This window comes from Piliocolobus tephrosceles, chromosome 11, assembly GCF_002776525.5.
Source record: "Piliocolobus tephrosceles isolate RC106 chromosome 11, ASM277652v3, whole genome shotgun sequence".
Taxonomy (NCBI): domain Eukaryota; kingdom Metazoa; phylum Chordata; class Mammalia; order Primates; family Cercopithecidae; genus Piliocolobus; species Piliocolobus tephrosceles.
The window spans coordinates 16789527-16804565 of NC_045444.1; the positions used below are offsets into that span (position 1 = coordinate 16789527).

The 15039-nt window shown below is 40.9% G+C and overlaps 1 protein-coding gene across 1 annotated transcript in view; it reads right to left on the reverse strand.

Moving 5' to 3' along the window:
* The window catches only part of NCKAP5 (NCK associated protein 5), an 836097-nt gene that overhangs the window by 203424 nt on the left and 617634 nt on the right, over window positions 1-15039 (reverse strand). The window contains exon 7 of the mRNA XM_023195916.1: window positions 6539-6607. Within this exon, the coding sequence (XP_023051684.1) occupies window positions 6539-6607 (69 nt within the window). The remainder of the gene's footprint in view (window positions 1-6538; window positions 6608-15039) is intronic.

A 15039-nucleotide genomic window follows, 5' to 3' on the forward strand; every position in this document is an offset into this window, starting at 1 on the left:
TTGTACCTGCAACCTCTACTAGGTTGAAAAGATAATGCCTGGAATGTGCCCCTGCTCTCAACCTAGCATTATGCCCTAAGCATTTGGGTTGCAAATAATCACACACTTATAGGCCCAGCTAGTGAGAACAAATCACTTCCAATGTCATCTGCCAGCTTTCCTCTCCAGAGAAAGGGCAGCAGCTGGGTTAGGCTGCAAGGGACTTGAAGCACACTGGAAAAGCAAAGTTGGCAGTCCTTAAGCCACTAGCTTGTAGTACAGCCTCCCTTAGGCTGTCCTTGGAGGCCGCTCCCCTTTGCTCCTAGGAGATGGAGCAGGGCTGCAGGTGAGACAGGAATGACAAGGAGAGCACCTGAGTACATCTCGTGTTTCCTTCTCAGTAAGAATTCTCTCAGACAATCTGGCTCCTCTAACACATGGCTGATCTTCTACTCACATAAAACTCTGCTCTTCTTCCCTGAAAAACTTCCAGGGCTCGTGATTCCTCCATGCACTCTCCCGGAAGTGGGCGCGCAGAGGGAGGAAAAGCTGGGGCTGTGAGGTTGTCTATTATTTTATTGCAAAACAGTCCTTGAAGCTGAGTAAGAAGGCACACCAAGAAGTTTATTCACAGACAGAATTCTCAGCCAAGGGCTGGGGTGGAGGGTGGAGAAGCTTCAGGTTTGTGGGTGTGGGGAGTGAGGATCTCCAATGGCTCTATGCTTTGACAGTCCTCTCCTGGCTAGTGGGCTTGCTTTCATACCTTCATGAGCTATTTCACCATGCAAAGCCACTGTCGTGTCAACAAAGTAACTGAAAAATCTAATCAGGAAAAGCATGTGTTTTTGAAAATGTGCTTTGGAGAGGTGTTCTATGCTTCTGAGCTTGGTTGATTGCACTGAGGCAGCTAGGAGAAAGCATGGAGAACATGGAGCTGGGTTAAAACACTGCCTATGTTAACTTCACACACTGACATGCACAGGGGATGGGAGAGAAACCCGACTTTTCTCATCCATAAAATAGGGGAGCTGCCTACCTCTAAAGTTGTGAAAAAGGCATGAGATGATAGACATAATCAGTGAAACCATCTAGGGCAGGACTTGATATAAAGCAGTCACCCCTAAATGTGAATCAGGCCAGTCGAACTTTGGAAAATATAATCCATGTTCAGGTAAGCAGTTAAGAAAAAATGCTTTAAGAATAAGGGATTTTACTTGTAAGGGCATGATGGGTATGTATATGTGTGTGTGTTTGTGTGTGTGTCCACATAATATACATGTATAAATGTAAGTCAATAAGCATCTGTATTATTCATTTTGTAAAACAATCCTGTAAGATACAAACCAGAAAGAAGCTCAAAGAGGTAAATAAATACACAGCCCCATACAACATTATCCAAAGCCCATGAAGTTCTCTTCTTCTAATTCAAATCAGAGTATTTGAAGTGGGTCTACTATTTTTTTTCAGCTGATTAATCTTTGGATTATCATTTGGGTTAGTGCATAATAAATGAGTGCTCATCTCTGAAGAGATAACTGAAGAAATTAGTCTAAATATGTATGTGGGATTTGGGGAAACACTAATTTGGAAATTAATTTCCTGCTGATACTCTCCATTCATTCATTTAGTCATTCAACAAATATGCATTAGGCACCTAGTGTGGGCCAGGAATCTGCTGGGTCCTGCAGAAATAATGAGAGAAGAAATGCAGGGACTGCCTCCAAGGTGATAGAATCTGGGGCAAACAAGGAGTAGATCATCTGTAATTTCCAAGAAATGAGTATTTTGAACATATGAAGGTGACAAGTAGGATCGTCTTCCATTTCTATCTATCAAGACCTTGTTGTTGTTGTTTTTTTTGTTTTTTTGAGACAGAGTCTTGCTCTGTCACCCAGGCTGCAGTGCAGTGGCACAATCTCAGCTTACTGTAACCTCTACCTCCTGAATTCAAGCGATTCTCCTGCTTCAGTCTCCTAAGTAGCTGTGTCTACAGGCTCCCGCCACCATGCCTGGCTAATGTTTTGTATTTTCAGTAGAGACAAGGTTTCACTACGTTGGCTAGGCTGGTCTCGCACTCCTGATCTTGCGATCCACCTGCCTTGGCCTCCCAAAGTGCTGGGATTACAAGCGTGAGCCACCATGCCCAGCCAAAACCTTGATTTTAAAGATGACATAGGGTCCAGCTGTGGGATATGCCTGAGAATGTCCTGGGAATGATTCTACAATCCAGGCTAGGAAAGTAGCATGTGGTTCAGGGAGACAGGTGAGAAATAGTCTCAGCAACCTACTTCTGCCCTTACTTAAAATTCTTTTTTTTTGTCTATTTCTGAACTACCTCCAAAGGTCTAGTTTTCAATGTCCTTGCGCTCTGAAGTGTAGAGGTTGGAAAATAACTCAACTCTCAACTCTACCATCGTCACTGACTGTAGGGGCCCAGTTCTGATTGGAAAGGAAACAGCAGTTTCTCCAACTTTTCCTGAAGAAGCCCCCTGGAATGTTTGTGAAAATTGCCAATTTCCTGTCCCTGCATACTGATTGGGAAGGTCTGAATGAGGTCTAAGGATATGCAATTTTAGCAACCACCACATATCTTTCTGATGCAAAGGGCTCCCAGGAACACACCTTGAGAAACACTGGGATATGGTTTATTTTACTTTATTTTATTTTATTTTATTTTATTTTATTGCTTGTAGCTTTATATCATCTCAGACTTTGTTGTGGAGTCAGAAGTAATTTAAAACTTCCACATGGGTCTGTGCTCTTCTATTACTGTATCTAAACTTGGTGGCGGGAGCTTTCATCCTTCTACTGAAAATTTCTGAAAATGCTTTCTAAAGCACAGCATTCAGATAATCTAATTGTAGTGGTTCTCAACCCCAGATGAATGTTATAATCTCCTGTGGTGCTTTAAAAAACCAGAAAGCCCAGGCTCCGCCCAAGAGCAGAGTCAGATGGGAATCTCTGAGGTGTGACACAGCCAGCAGTATTTTTAAAGGTCCTCAGGTAAGACCATCAAGCAGGTACGGAGGAGAAGCACTTGCTGTTCTGGATCTGAGACCTCAACTGCTGCAGCTCCTTCTGCTGAAAGACACCCTTTCCAATTCTGCCCTCTCTTCTGCTCGCCTACCTACTGCTCCTCCTGCCCTCTGGTGACTGCATTCTGTGTTTCCAAAGTCCACAGTGCAGCTCATTTGCTCTGTGACTTTCTCGTACCTCCCTACTCTGCGACTGTCCATCCCTTGCACTTCTCCTTCCAGCCTGTGAGTGCCGTGAGCTCTCAGGACCTGGGTGAGGCTGACAGCCAGTAAAGGTTTTCAGGATACAACCAAATCCATCAAAGTGCAACGCAGTGGTTTTGGATGTTATTTTACTTCTTTACAAGGGAATAGTAGGTATGAAAGAAACTGTGGCCAAGGCAATACTGTGAATAAATAGCAAGTCATTGCCTGCCAGTAAGTGTCTGTCAAACAGCTAGACTAAGAAGCTTGATTGTAACATGTAAACCACCGAACTCTAAGATTAATCCCTTGGTTTTTCGTTTGTACTGCAAGGCAGGGAGGTGAGATAGGGAGCAGTAGCGGTGATGATGAAGTGTATGCATGCACACCTGTTTGTATAGAGGTGTGTGCACATGCATTTGTGAGTGTGTGCACTTGTGAATGTGCATGCCTTAGCAAGCCAGGGTATATATGCGTGTATCTAGGAATGTGAGTCTGTTACCTTCTGAATAAATGTGCTCTTTTATTGGAACACAGATTCTCAAGTGTTTTCCCCAAATCCTCAATATGTTCCTCATTTCCCAGAAAATAACAATCAGTGCAAAAAGGATTGAAGAACATTTTATTTATTTATTTGAGATGGGGTTTTACTCTGTCACCCAGGCTGGAATGCAGTGGCAGGATTATGGCTCACTGCAGCCTGGACCTCCTGGGCCCAAGCGATCGTATTACTTCCACCTCCCAAGTAGCTGTGTCTACAGGCACATGCCACTACACTCACCTAGGTTTTATGATTTTATTTATTTTTTTATTTTGTAGAAACAGAATCTCCCTGTGTTGCCCAGACTGAGGTCTTAAACTTCTGGGCTCAAGTAATCCTCCTGCCTCAGCCTCCCAAAGTCATAGGATTATAGGCATAAGCAACTGTGCCTGTCTGAAAAACATCTTAAGTTTACATTTTATCCACCTGTGTATGTCTGATGACACCCACTAGCAAGGAAAACACTTACATGAGGCCTTACCTTGTTAGTTTGTTTAATTAGTATAAAAAGCCTTGAAAAGAATTTCCAGTTGGCATTATTACTACATTCAACTACCCCGTTCAGAGTGTTCTCTTACAATGTGTGGAAATGGATTATCTACCCTCATGCAATTAGTCATAAAACAACCTGCACGTGTATCAGGGGTCAGTATTCATGAATACAAAACATGTGTATTGCTTAGAGGCAGTTCTTTGCTGCAAATCACCTCTTTGGCAACAGTTAATTTTTGCAACTAAGAACAGAGGAAAAAAAGTCTGTCTAAAAAGTCTAAAAAGTCTGTCTTCAGTGGAAACTTTATATGAAATGATTTTGTGGATAACTTATATTTTTGTCCCACACATTCTGATGAAACCTACAGAATGCAGGCATGGGAAACACACAGAAAATAGACTATGAGTTTCCATAAAGAAATGTGAGTGCTTTGATTGACGGGGAGGGTTGACCTGTGGAAGAACTGGGACAAAGTTTCTGTGGTGTGAGTCACATAAATCTGACTTCTAAATGCAGATAAAATCTCGGCAGAAATTTCTGTGCAGGAGGTTAAAGTGAAACTTTGCTAATCAATATATATGACCCAAAGGTACTGTATGTTCCTTTTAATATCCTTGGATCTATTTGGTCTCTCTTGCCCTAAACTTTGACCGGACCACGTGCCTGGGGAGCAGTGAGGGTTGCTGAACTGGCCTCACCAGACTCTGAGCCATGTCAGAGTCAACTAACTTTAGTGTTTCTTTTAACTTTGGACATTGTCAAGATTATTCTGGTCTTTTAAGGTCCTGACAGGGCAGAGACTTGTAAATACCATTTTGCTTGAGTAACTAACGTATGTGGTTGGGAATATTAAACAATTAATATATCTAACATTAAACAGTTTTCTGGGAACATTTTGAGAGTTCTTCAACTATGTATAAGTAACCGATACAAAGTGGTATGATGATGACAGTGTCTCAAGCTGTCAAGTGTGTCAGCATCATGGGGAGAGTTTGTGGACACATAGATCGCTGAGCCCCATCCCAGAGTCTCTGATTCTGTAGGTGTGTCGTGGGTCCTGAGAATCTGCATTCCTAACGAGGGCCCAGGGGAGGCTGATGCTGCTGGTCCAGGGATCACATTTTAAAAACCACTGGTGCAGGGAGACGCCAAGGACTACTGGACCTCAAGAGGAGAGAGACTGCTTCCAGTTTGAAGGGAACAAGAGCTATATATGGCATCACTGCTGGGAGTTGAGCATGTGTTCCTTACAGATCCCCCCCCTTGACTTATGGGACAGTACATGGGAGGAGAGGGAGATGGAGAAGGTAAGAAATATCAAGAGGAGTTAGAAGAGATTTCCCTCATGGATAGTAGGGAGAAAAAGACTGACGATATACTGGCAGTTCCCACCGGAAAGGTACTGGAACCAGACGGAATGCAGTTTTTCTTTTCTTTCTAAAATCTGCATCAGGTACATTGTAACAAATCTCAAACTGCATCACCCAGAACACAATAAAGCTTTAAGGTGCTAGACAGATGACTAATGAAGTGATCTCATTTAAATAACAACTCCAATCACTGACAGGTACCAGCTGAGAACCTGTCAGGGAGCGAACGGCCCATCATGGCAGGGAGAGACACAATGCATTGGTGATTGGTGTGGGCCCTGATGGTGTGAGGCGACAGCGGGGGAGGACGTGGGCTCTGAGCACCTGCCCATTTTCCCCTCGCCTCCCAGAAACTCTCAAATGCCTACCATCTTTGCCATCATCTCTTCATTATCATCACATAATATTTATCCAGTTTACTTATGCGTATAGCCCCGTCTTCTTCCATTCTGCTCCAATTTTCTTCCTCACTTCTCTTTCTCTTCTTGGCTTGTTCTGAACCTACTGATTTTTTTCCCTCTGGCTGCCAACTGTGAACATCATCCCCACCCACTCTATCAAGGATTTGCTTTTTCAGAAATGGTATCCAATTGGAGATGCAGCATGCCCCGACGTGGTTTTTCTCATTCATTGGAAGGGATCACACTTACTGGACAGAAAGAATTTATCATACAGTGAACTGTGGCCCAAGAATACAAAACAATAACCAAGAGGAATACACAGATGCCTGTATAAGGAATTAGGGAGGGAGGGAGGGAGGGAGGCAGGCAGACACACACACATCCTTCCTTTTCAATGGCTACATGTTTACTACATTTCTTTGGAGGAGAAAACGCTGATGTTTTGTGGAGACTGGTGGCACACACATGTATTGAGATCAGATTAAGGGAACCTAACTAGTCCAGCCTTGGATCAGGAGTCTCTCCATCCCCCTTACCTCATCAAGACATCGCTCATATTGTTCCCTTTGATTTTCATTCTCCAAAGCCAATGCTGAATTCTCTGCCTGCAGTAAGATACAAAAATAACACAAATAAATCAATGCAATGTTGTATTATGTGACAACTTATTCCATACAGTTACTAAATATATCTCCTCGGGATCCAAAACAATCTTTTAGAAGTACCTTTGACAAGTTCACGCCATACTATTATAAATATTGCAGGGATGACTTCTGTCTTACCGACTTGCTCACTAAAATACATGACAACTTCAAGAAATGCAGAACTTGATATTCCAAACAGGTAGAAAATCAAATCACAGCTTGATGTGACAGTGTTCCCTAAAAAGACTACCATGTTTATTTCATTCTATGAAAATGTAAATGGGAGAAATGCCTCAATCCACTTCATTAAGGCCTGTCACAGAATCACAGCCTAATATTTGTTTAGGCCACAGAAAGGAATCTGACATAAAGTCATGAAAGCATAATTCCAAATGCAAACTAAATACGTTATTTTCATTGTTAGTCAATGACTTATGAATATAAGATAATGAGAAATGTAAGACTTGAACTATACTTAAGCCTCCCCTTCCCTACACTCTTGTAATAGTACTGCTTTCTCCCTCCTTAGAGCCACGTGGGTATGTGTTTGAATACGGTTACGAGGTTGACATGTGGAATAGTAAGGGGAAAGAAAAGCAATCAGCGGAAGCTTATTAGGTTTTAGGAGCATGAAATGATGGTTTGAAGCTGCCTTCCACCTCAGGTGACCTGGTTCCACTGCAGCCACTGCAGGTTCCTGTCTCAATCTTCCACTGTGCCAATGAACCCTTCCCAGGGCTGGCACAATGACCACCCGCTCTGAGCCGCCAAGCAATCTTGACTCTACCTGCCCCTTCTCGAAAATCCTCCTTGATACTTGGAAGTAGGGGTATAGTGACCGAAATCAGTATTTTCAGAATTATGGTATGATTTTTAGGTGGTACACAGATCAACATTTTAACTTCATAGTTTTTTTCCCATCTGTTTTTCTAAACTTTTTATTTGGAAATAATTTCAAACTTATACCAACGGATGAATGGATTACGGTATGTATACACAATGAAATACTATTTGGCCATAAAAAAGAATGAAATAATGTCATTTGCAGCAACGTGGACAGAACTAGAAGTCACGTTAAGTGGAATAACCCATGCACACAAAGACAAATATTGCATGTTCTCACTCATATGTGGGAGCTAAAAATGTGGATATCATAATGGTAGAGAATAAAATGATAGATACCAGAGGCTGGGATGGGGGGTAGGTGGCAGAGGGGATGAAGAGAGGTTGGTCAATGGGTACAGATATACAGTTAGACAAAATATATAGTTAAATAAAAGGTATAAGTTCTATTTTTTTTAACAGCAGGGTAGGGTGACTATAGTTAACAACAATGTATTGAATATTTCAAAGTAGCTAGAAGAGAGAGCACGAACTGTTACTAACACATAGAAATGATAGGCTGGGCGTGGTGGCTCACTTCTGTAATCCCAGCACTTTGGGAGGCAGAGGACGGTGGATCACTAGAGGTCAGGAGTTCGAGACCAGCCTGGCCAACAGGGTGAAACCCCCGTCTCTACTAAAAATACAAAAATTAGCCGGGCATGGTGGTGCAAACCTGTAATCCCAGCTACTTGCGAGGCTGAGGTGGGAGAATCACTTGAATCTAGAAGGTGATTGAATCTAGATGCAGTGATTGGAGATTATGCCACTACACTCCAGCCTGGAAGACAGAGTGAGTGAGACTCCATCTCAGAAAAAAAAAAAAAAGAGAGAGAGAAAAGATATGATAAATACTCAAGCTGATGGATGCCTCAAATACCCTGACACAATCACTATACATTCTATACTTGTAACAAAATATCACATGTCCCATAAATACATAAAATATTATGTATCAAAAAACAAAAAGGATAGTATAAAGAATCCCACAAACCCTTTCCTAAGATTCACAAATTGTTAACATTTTGCCACATCTGCTATATTGATTCCTTCCCATTTCTTTTCTGCACCTAGAAAGTACCTTGTAGATATGATGCCTTTTATCCACTTATAAATATTTCCATGTGTATTTCCTCATCACAAAGTCATTGTCTTGTACAATCACAATATAGTTGTTAATTTCAGGAAATATAGGAAATAGAAATTCATACAGTACCATAATCTGATCTACAGTTCTTCCAATTTCACCAATTGTCCCAATAACATCCTTGATAGCAATTTTTTCCAATACACAATCCTATCTGTGATCACGCACTGCATTAGACTGTCATTGCCATTCATCAGGTACCCTATAATCCAGAATAGCTTGTCTGTTTTTTTTTTGGATGGAGTATTGCTCTTGTTGCCCAGCTGGAGTGCAATGGCACGATCTTGACTCACTGTGACCTACACCTCTCGGCTCAAGTGATTCTCCTGTCTCAGCCTCCCAAGTAGCTGGGATTACAGGTGACCGCCACCACACCTGACTAATTTTTGTACTTTTAGTAGAGATGGGGTTTCACCATGTTGGCCAGGCTGGTCTTGAACTCCTGACCTCAGGTGATCCACCCGCCTCGGCCCCCCAAAGTGCTGGGATTACAGGCGTGAGCCACTGCACCCGGCCTGGAATAGTTTGTCTTATGTTTTTTATTTTCTTCTTCCCTTGTTTTTCCCCTTATTTACTCTTCTTCCTTGCCTTTTTATTTTTATTTTTTCTCTTTTCTGAGTAGAGGCCAGTTATTTTTTTTGAACATTCCTTAATTTGGGCTTCTCTGGAGTTTCCTCACACATATTTGGTGGAAACAGTGCACAGGTGATGCTGGGCCCTTCTCAGTGCATCATAACAGCCACGTGATGTCCATGGGACCTACTGCTGGTCATGTTAACTTTCATCACTTGGTTAAAGTAGTGTGTATCAAATTTCCCCACTATGAAGTTACTGATTTTCCTTTTGAAATTAATAAGTAATTTGTTGGGAGATATTTTAAGGCTCTGAAAATATCCTATTGCTCATCAAACTTTCACCTACCTATTTTAGCAACCATCAATGATTTTTAACCAAATCATTGATTACCTTGGTTGCATATGGTGACTTCTAACTCCATTTTTCCATCTACATTTATGAGTTGATATTCTTCCCTAAGTAAGTGATTTTCCATTTATTAGTATGCAAACATCGATTCTGATAATTTTGATGTTCAAATCACTCCAGTTTTGGGAGGCAAGCCCCTTTAAGTTGGTGTCTGTATCCTTTTGACATGTACCCATTATTTCTTAAATACTTTCTTTTTTCAGCAAAAACAGATGTTCCAGGACCATCTTGCTTTTTCCTTGTCTCATCCCTGAAATCAGGCATTTCTCTAAGGAATTCTACTTCCTCTGACTTGGGGAATGATATTTGGGAACTAAGATCTGGGTGTTAGCCTGTATCAGTAGCTACTAAGGAGTCATTGCTTCTGGTCCCTTTCAGTGGGAGGATTTCTCCACACTCCTACATGCACAGGCTCAACACCCCCACCGCATCCCAAGCCCCACAGGATTCTTTAGTGTCTTCTCCTTTTCATATTAGAATCTTCCTTTTTGTACAGTTAGAACTCAGGCTCTCAGCATTATTTTAACTCCTTTGTTCAATCTTACCATGCGTACAAAATTGGTACACTATCCAAACCAGTGCTAGGAAAGGTTCAGATTTGTGTTTTTATTTAGGACAAAAGTATAAAGTAAAAACACTGTGTTCCAAAGTTATTAAGTTGGGTTTTCCCCTCCCTCCCTTTTAGTGTGGTTATATTATTCATTTGAAATTCGGTTCAGTTCATTTGTTTCTGATAGTATTCAAATTTAATTTCCTCTCTTCTTAATTACATTTTGTTTTTTAGAATACATAAAACATTAACAAGAATCCAAAAGTTAAAACTATATTAAAGAGTATATATTGAGTGGGTGTCCCTCCCTCTCCTGCCGCATTCCTGTCTACTTCTTGAAGATTTTTTAACAGTGTCATTATCCTTTTTTTGTCTTCCTTTGTTACTGTGAAAATCATGTCCTTTGGCCGGGTGTGGTGATTACAGGCTCACACCTATAATCTCAGCACTTTGGGAGGACAAGGTGGGAGGATCCCCTGAGCCCAGGAATTCGAGACCAGACTGGGCAACATAGTGAGATATCTGTCTCTAGTAAAACTAAAATAAAATAAAAATTAGCCAGGTGTGGTGGTACATGCATGGAGTCCCAGCTACTCAGGAGGGTGAGTTTCGAGGACTGCTTGAGCCCTGGGAGGTCAAGACTGCAGCGAGCTATGACTGTGCCACTGTACTACAGCCTGGGCAACAAAACCAGACCCTGACTCAAATACACACACACATGTACACACACCCACACAGAGACACCCACCATGTCCTTTGACTCCCTCCTATTACATATCCAACAATCACCTTTCTTTCTTTCTCTGCTTTTTTCCTGCTATTTTATTAGTTGCACTCTTTCTACTTCGCCAGGGTGTGTCATTTTCACACAGGCTTCTTCCACCTTTGCCCTACCCTTGGTTTGGCCTCCTTAATGGATAATGGCTGGTTGGTCTTACGTTCTTTTGCTTCTGTAGCAAAAGAAATTGCTTTGAAATTCCTTCTTTTCCTTTTCCCCTTCACAACCACATCTCCACACTGCACCTCCTCTTTCCCCTTTATCTCCTTCTCCCCGGCAGGCTGCCTCTCTGAGACAGCCACCTGGGTCTGCTCACTTTCCAGCCCTGTCCAACAGCCCACTGGATCTGCCACATGTCCACCTGTGTGCAGTGCTGGCCTTGGGCTTTCTCATTTCCTTGGCGCCCTCTGCTTTCCATCTCCCTGGGCACACACACTGGCAGCAGGAGTTACATGGGTATCTGGTATTTATTTTTCTACTTACAGTAATCTGAAATTCAACTGTTCTCTGTTACGGGTAATGCAGAAGGCATGGGTTATATGTGGTTTTATTTGTGTTTCCTGGTGATATGAATGTTTTCGTTGGCAGGCGCTTGACAAGTTTCAAATGTAGGTTAGTTGTTACTTAATCAACAACGAAACTTAGGAGAAATGATTGAACCAGAATAGGGCACAAAAATTGAGGAAAACCCCCAGGAAAAGTCTGTTTGAGAGTGACTTGCCATTTTGATCAGTTAGATCATTTCAACTTAGTCACAGTTCAAATTCCAGAACTCCTCAAACACTGTTTCTTCTTCAGGTTACAGTTTTGATCCTTGGCTTTGACCTTGTTCCTTTGGGGCTGAATCCCTGTTTTAACAAACCTGTGAACGCCCCAGTCCCTCAGGTGGGATCCTGCCGCATTCTTTCAGGTCTCATAATGGACAGACATCTGCCACACAGCACAATCCTTCTGTGCTCAGGCTGATGGTCCGTTTGCCCTTTTTAAGTACAGTTTTTGGTTATTCCCAGACTGTTTCTTCTCTTCATTCTTCACCAAACTAAACTGACTCTGCTGTTTCCGTCAGGGATTGCTTTTGGCCAGTCCCATGGAAGCTTTTCCGTCTCTGCAGCTGAGATGGAACCCCTCAGTTCCTCTTCCGGCCCAAAGGAAGGGCAGGCTCAGGTTCCAGTTCCATTCCGCTGCAGTTTTACTAGGCAAGGTCATGTTGAGTAACTTTTAGCAAGTCACTTATCATTGCTGGGTTTGCAATTTCTTAGTTAATAAACAAAGAGATCCAACTTGCCAATCTACAAAGAAACTTCCAGTTCAAATATTTGTAGACCGTGAATCACGGAGGAAAATGCTGAATTCCAATTCTACAAAGTCATGATTTCTTTGGAGAAATTTACCTTTTGTGGGGTCTGCTGATTTTAGTAAGCCAACAGCACAAAGGATAATGGGAAGAGATAAAGGAGAGAACTGCAAATGCCACTTCACACTGTTTTCACTTTAAATGTCTTGGAAAAAATGTGTACAGAAATAAAGCTGAAAATGGGAATTTATATGGGATGTCTATATCTCGCTCCTACCCACAATATCACGTTGCAATAACACTGCATTCGATCCATTCAGATAATTACCGTCATTATGCCGTTTACATTACTTGCCTCACGTTTACTGCTCTGACAATCTATTACCGCCAAGTAAATTAAATACCTAAAGGGTGCTGGTGAAAGCACAATAGTCACATTTATCGTTACTGTGTTCAGTTTAAAGAGACCAATTTAATTGATGTAATCCTACATATCCCATGGGACCAAAAAGATATTAACAATTATCCTGGTGAAGTTAAAATAATCTTGAACTGATGATTTTCTTTAATCCATTTGCATTTATTAGCGATTCAGCATTAACCTGCTACCAACTTAAGACAACAGAGAAAAAAAACCCTCTTAACTAAATGTGATTTAAAGAAACAGTGAATATTTATATAGCAGGAATGGGAAAGGATAAGCAGAGAGGGAAAGGAAAGAGAACATGCAAATGTCACTACCAAGAATTACAGATATTACAATACAGGTATTTTTCTACTTTGAATAAGTGTGTTATTAAAGTCAGTATGCCCAGAGGATGCAATGAGAGCACTCAAGTAAATGTAACAGTGGATCTTTGCATTCAGCTTTGTCTTCCACAACAATCAAAAACTTTTGCTAGACTTACCCGGTGACTTAGAAGATTTCCTGCTCAGCGTGGTTTCCCCATGGCTCCAAATTATAGTGGTCTAAATATGTTCATGATTTCATCTCTAAAAATCCTTAAATGTCCTTATAAAATCAAAGAGTATCACAGAGCAAATCCATATTGGTTTGGTTTACTGTGGAAAAGGGGTTTGATTTGATAGGTAAAAGGAACTGTGTTTCTCAGAGGTCCTGCTCACTGAATAGATGGGCTGGCTGGTGCTTACGAATGGCTGAACAATCTGATCTTCTAAAGCTACTGTTCTACATTAATTCTGTAAGTATGTGTTATGTTTAAAATCTTTGTATACTATAAATTTAATAGATCCTTTTCCACAGACCAAAGGTAGACTAATTCTACACAAAAATCTGTCCTCTGCATAACATAACAGCTCCGCTGCAGGGTTTTCACCTCTTATACTTTGTCTCCACTCATTTCCACGACCTTATATATCTGCTTCTCCACAGCACACACCATCTCAAGAGTCAGGCTCAGCTCCTAAAGCTCCCGTGCTCCTTCCTGGGCTGTGCCTTTGGTTTTGCTGTTCTAGTATGGAATACGCTTTATTCTCCCATTGGCCTCTCTAAATCCCACTCAGTTTTGGTGGTCTGGCTCAGATCTGGACTTAAAATACTTAAATGGGGACACATTTAAATTAAAAAAAAAATGGAAGTATAAAAATGTAGCAAAATACTGCAAAGAATTCCCCCACACCATTCCACAGACACCCCAAAGGTTAACGTTTTACCACTTTTGCTTATCGTTTAATAACTATCTGTATCTGGAGACAAATTTTTTAAAACATTTGAGAGTAAGATGCAGACACAATGCAACGTCCTTTTACCTCTTAATACTTCAGCATGTACTTTCTAAAAAAAAAATTTGCTATATAACCACTGTGTAGTTATCACATTCAGGAAATTAATTTACATAATAGTCTAATCTACTTTACAGGCCTTATTCAAAATTTTCCAGTTGTTCCTCAAGTGTCTCTATCTAGTCCAGGATCCAATCTAGGTTCCTAGAGCTGCATTTAGTTATCATTTCTCTTTAGCCTCCTCTCATATGGAACAGTTCCTGAGGTGTCTTTCATGATCTTGATACTTTTCAAAAGTACAGGCCAGTTATTTTGCAGAATGTCCTTCAATTTGAATTTGCTTGACGTTTCTTCATAGATTTTAATATTTATGGCAAGAATATCATGGCAATGATATTGTGTCCTTCTTAGTGCATTGTATCAGGAGGCACATGATACCAATTTATTCCATTACTACAGGCAGAGTATCTCTAATGTGAAAATCTGAAATGCTCCAAAATCGAAAATTTTTTGAGACCCAACATGAATAAAGAAATGTGCATTGGAGCCTTTCAGATTTTGGATTTTCAGATTAGGAATGCTGAACTGGGTAAATATATAATGCAAATATTTCAAAATCTGAAAACATCAGAAAGTTGAAACACTTCTGGTCCTAAGCATTTTGGATAAAGGATACTCAATTTGTATGTTAAATTTGATCACCTGGTAAAGGTGGTATCTGTAACACTTCTCCACTATAAAATTATTTATTTCCTTTTATCAACAGTATGCATCTTGTGGCAAGGTACTTCAAGATACGTAAATATCAAGAGTCTTTGAGATTGCAAATATGCAAATATCTGTACTTTGGTTCACTCCTCTTAGTATCTATTAATTTTTTTGACTAAAACGATTATGACTGTGGTGGTTGCCAAATAGCGACTTTTATTTTTATGTTATCTAGCCATCCATCCATCAATCCATCCATCCATCCATCCATCCATCCATCCATCCATCCATCCATCCATCCATCCAT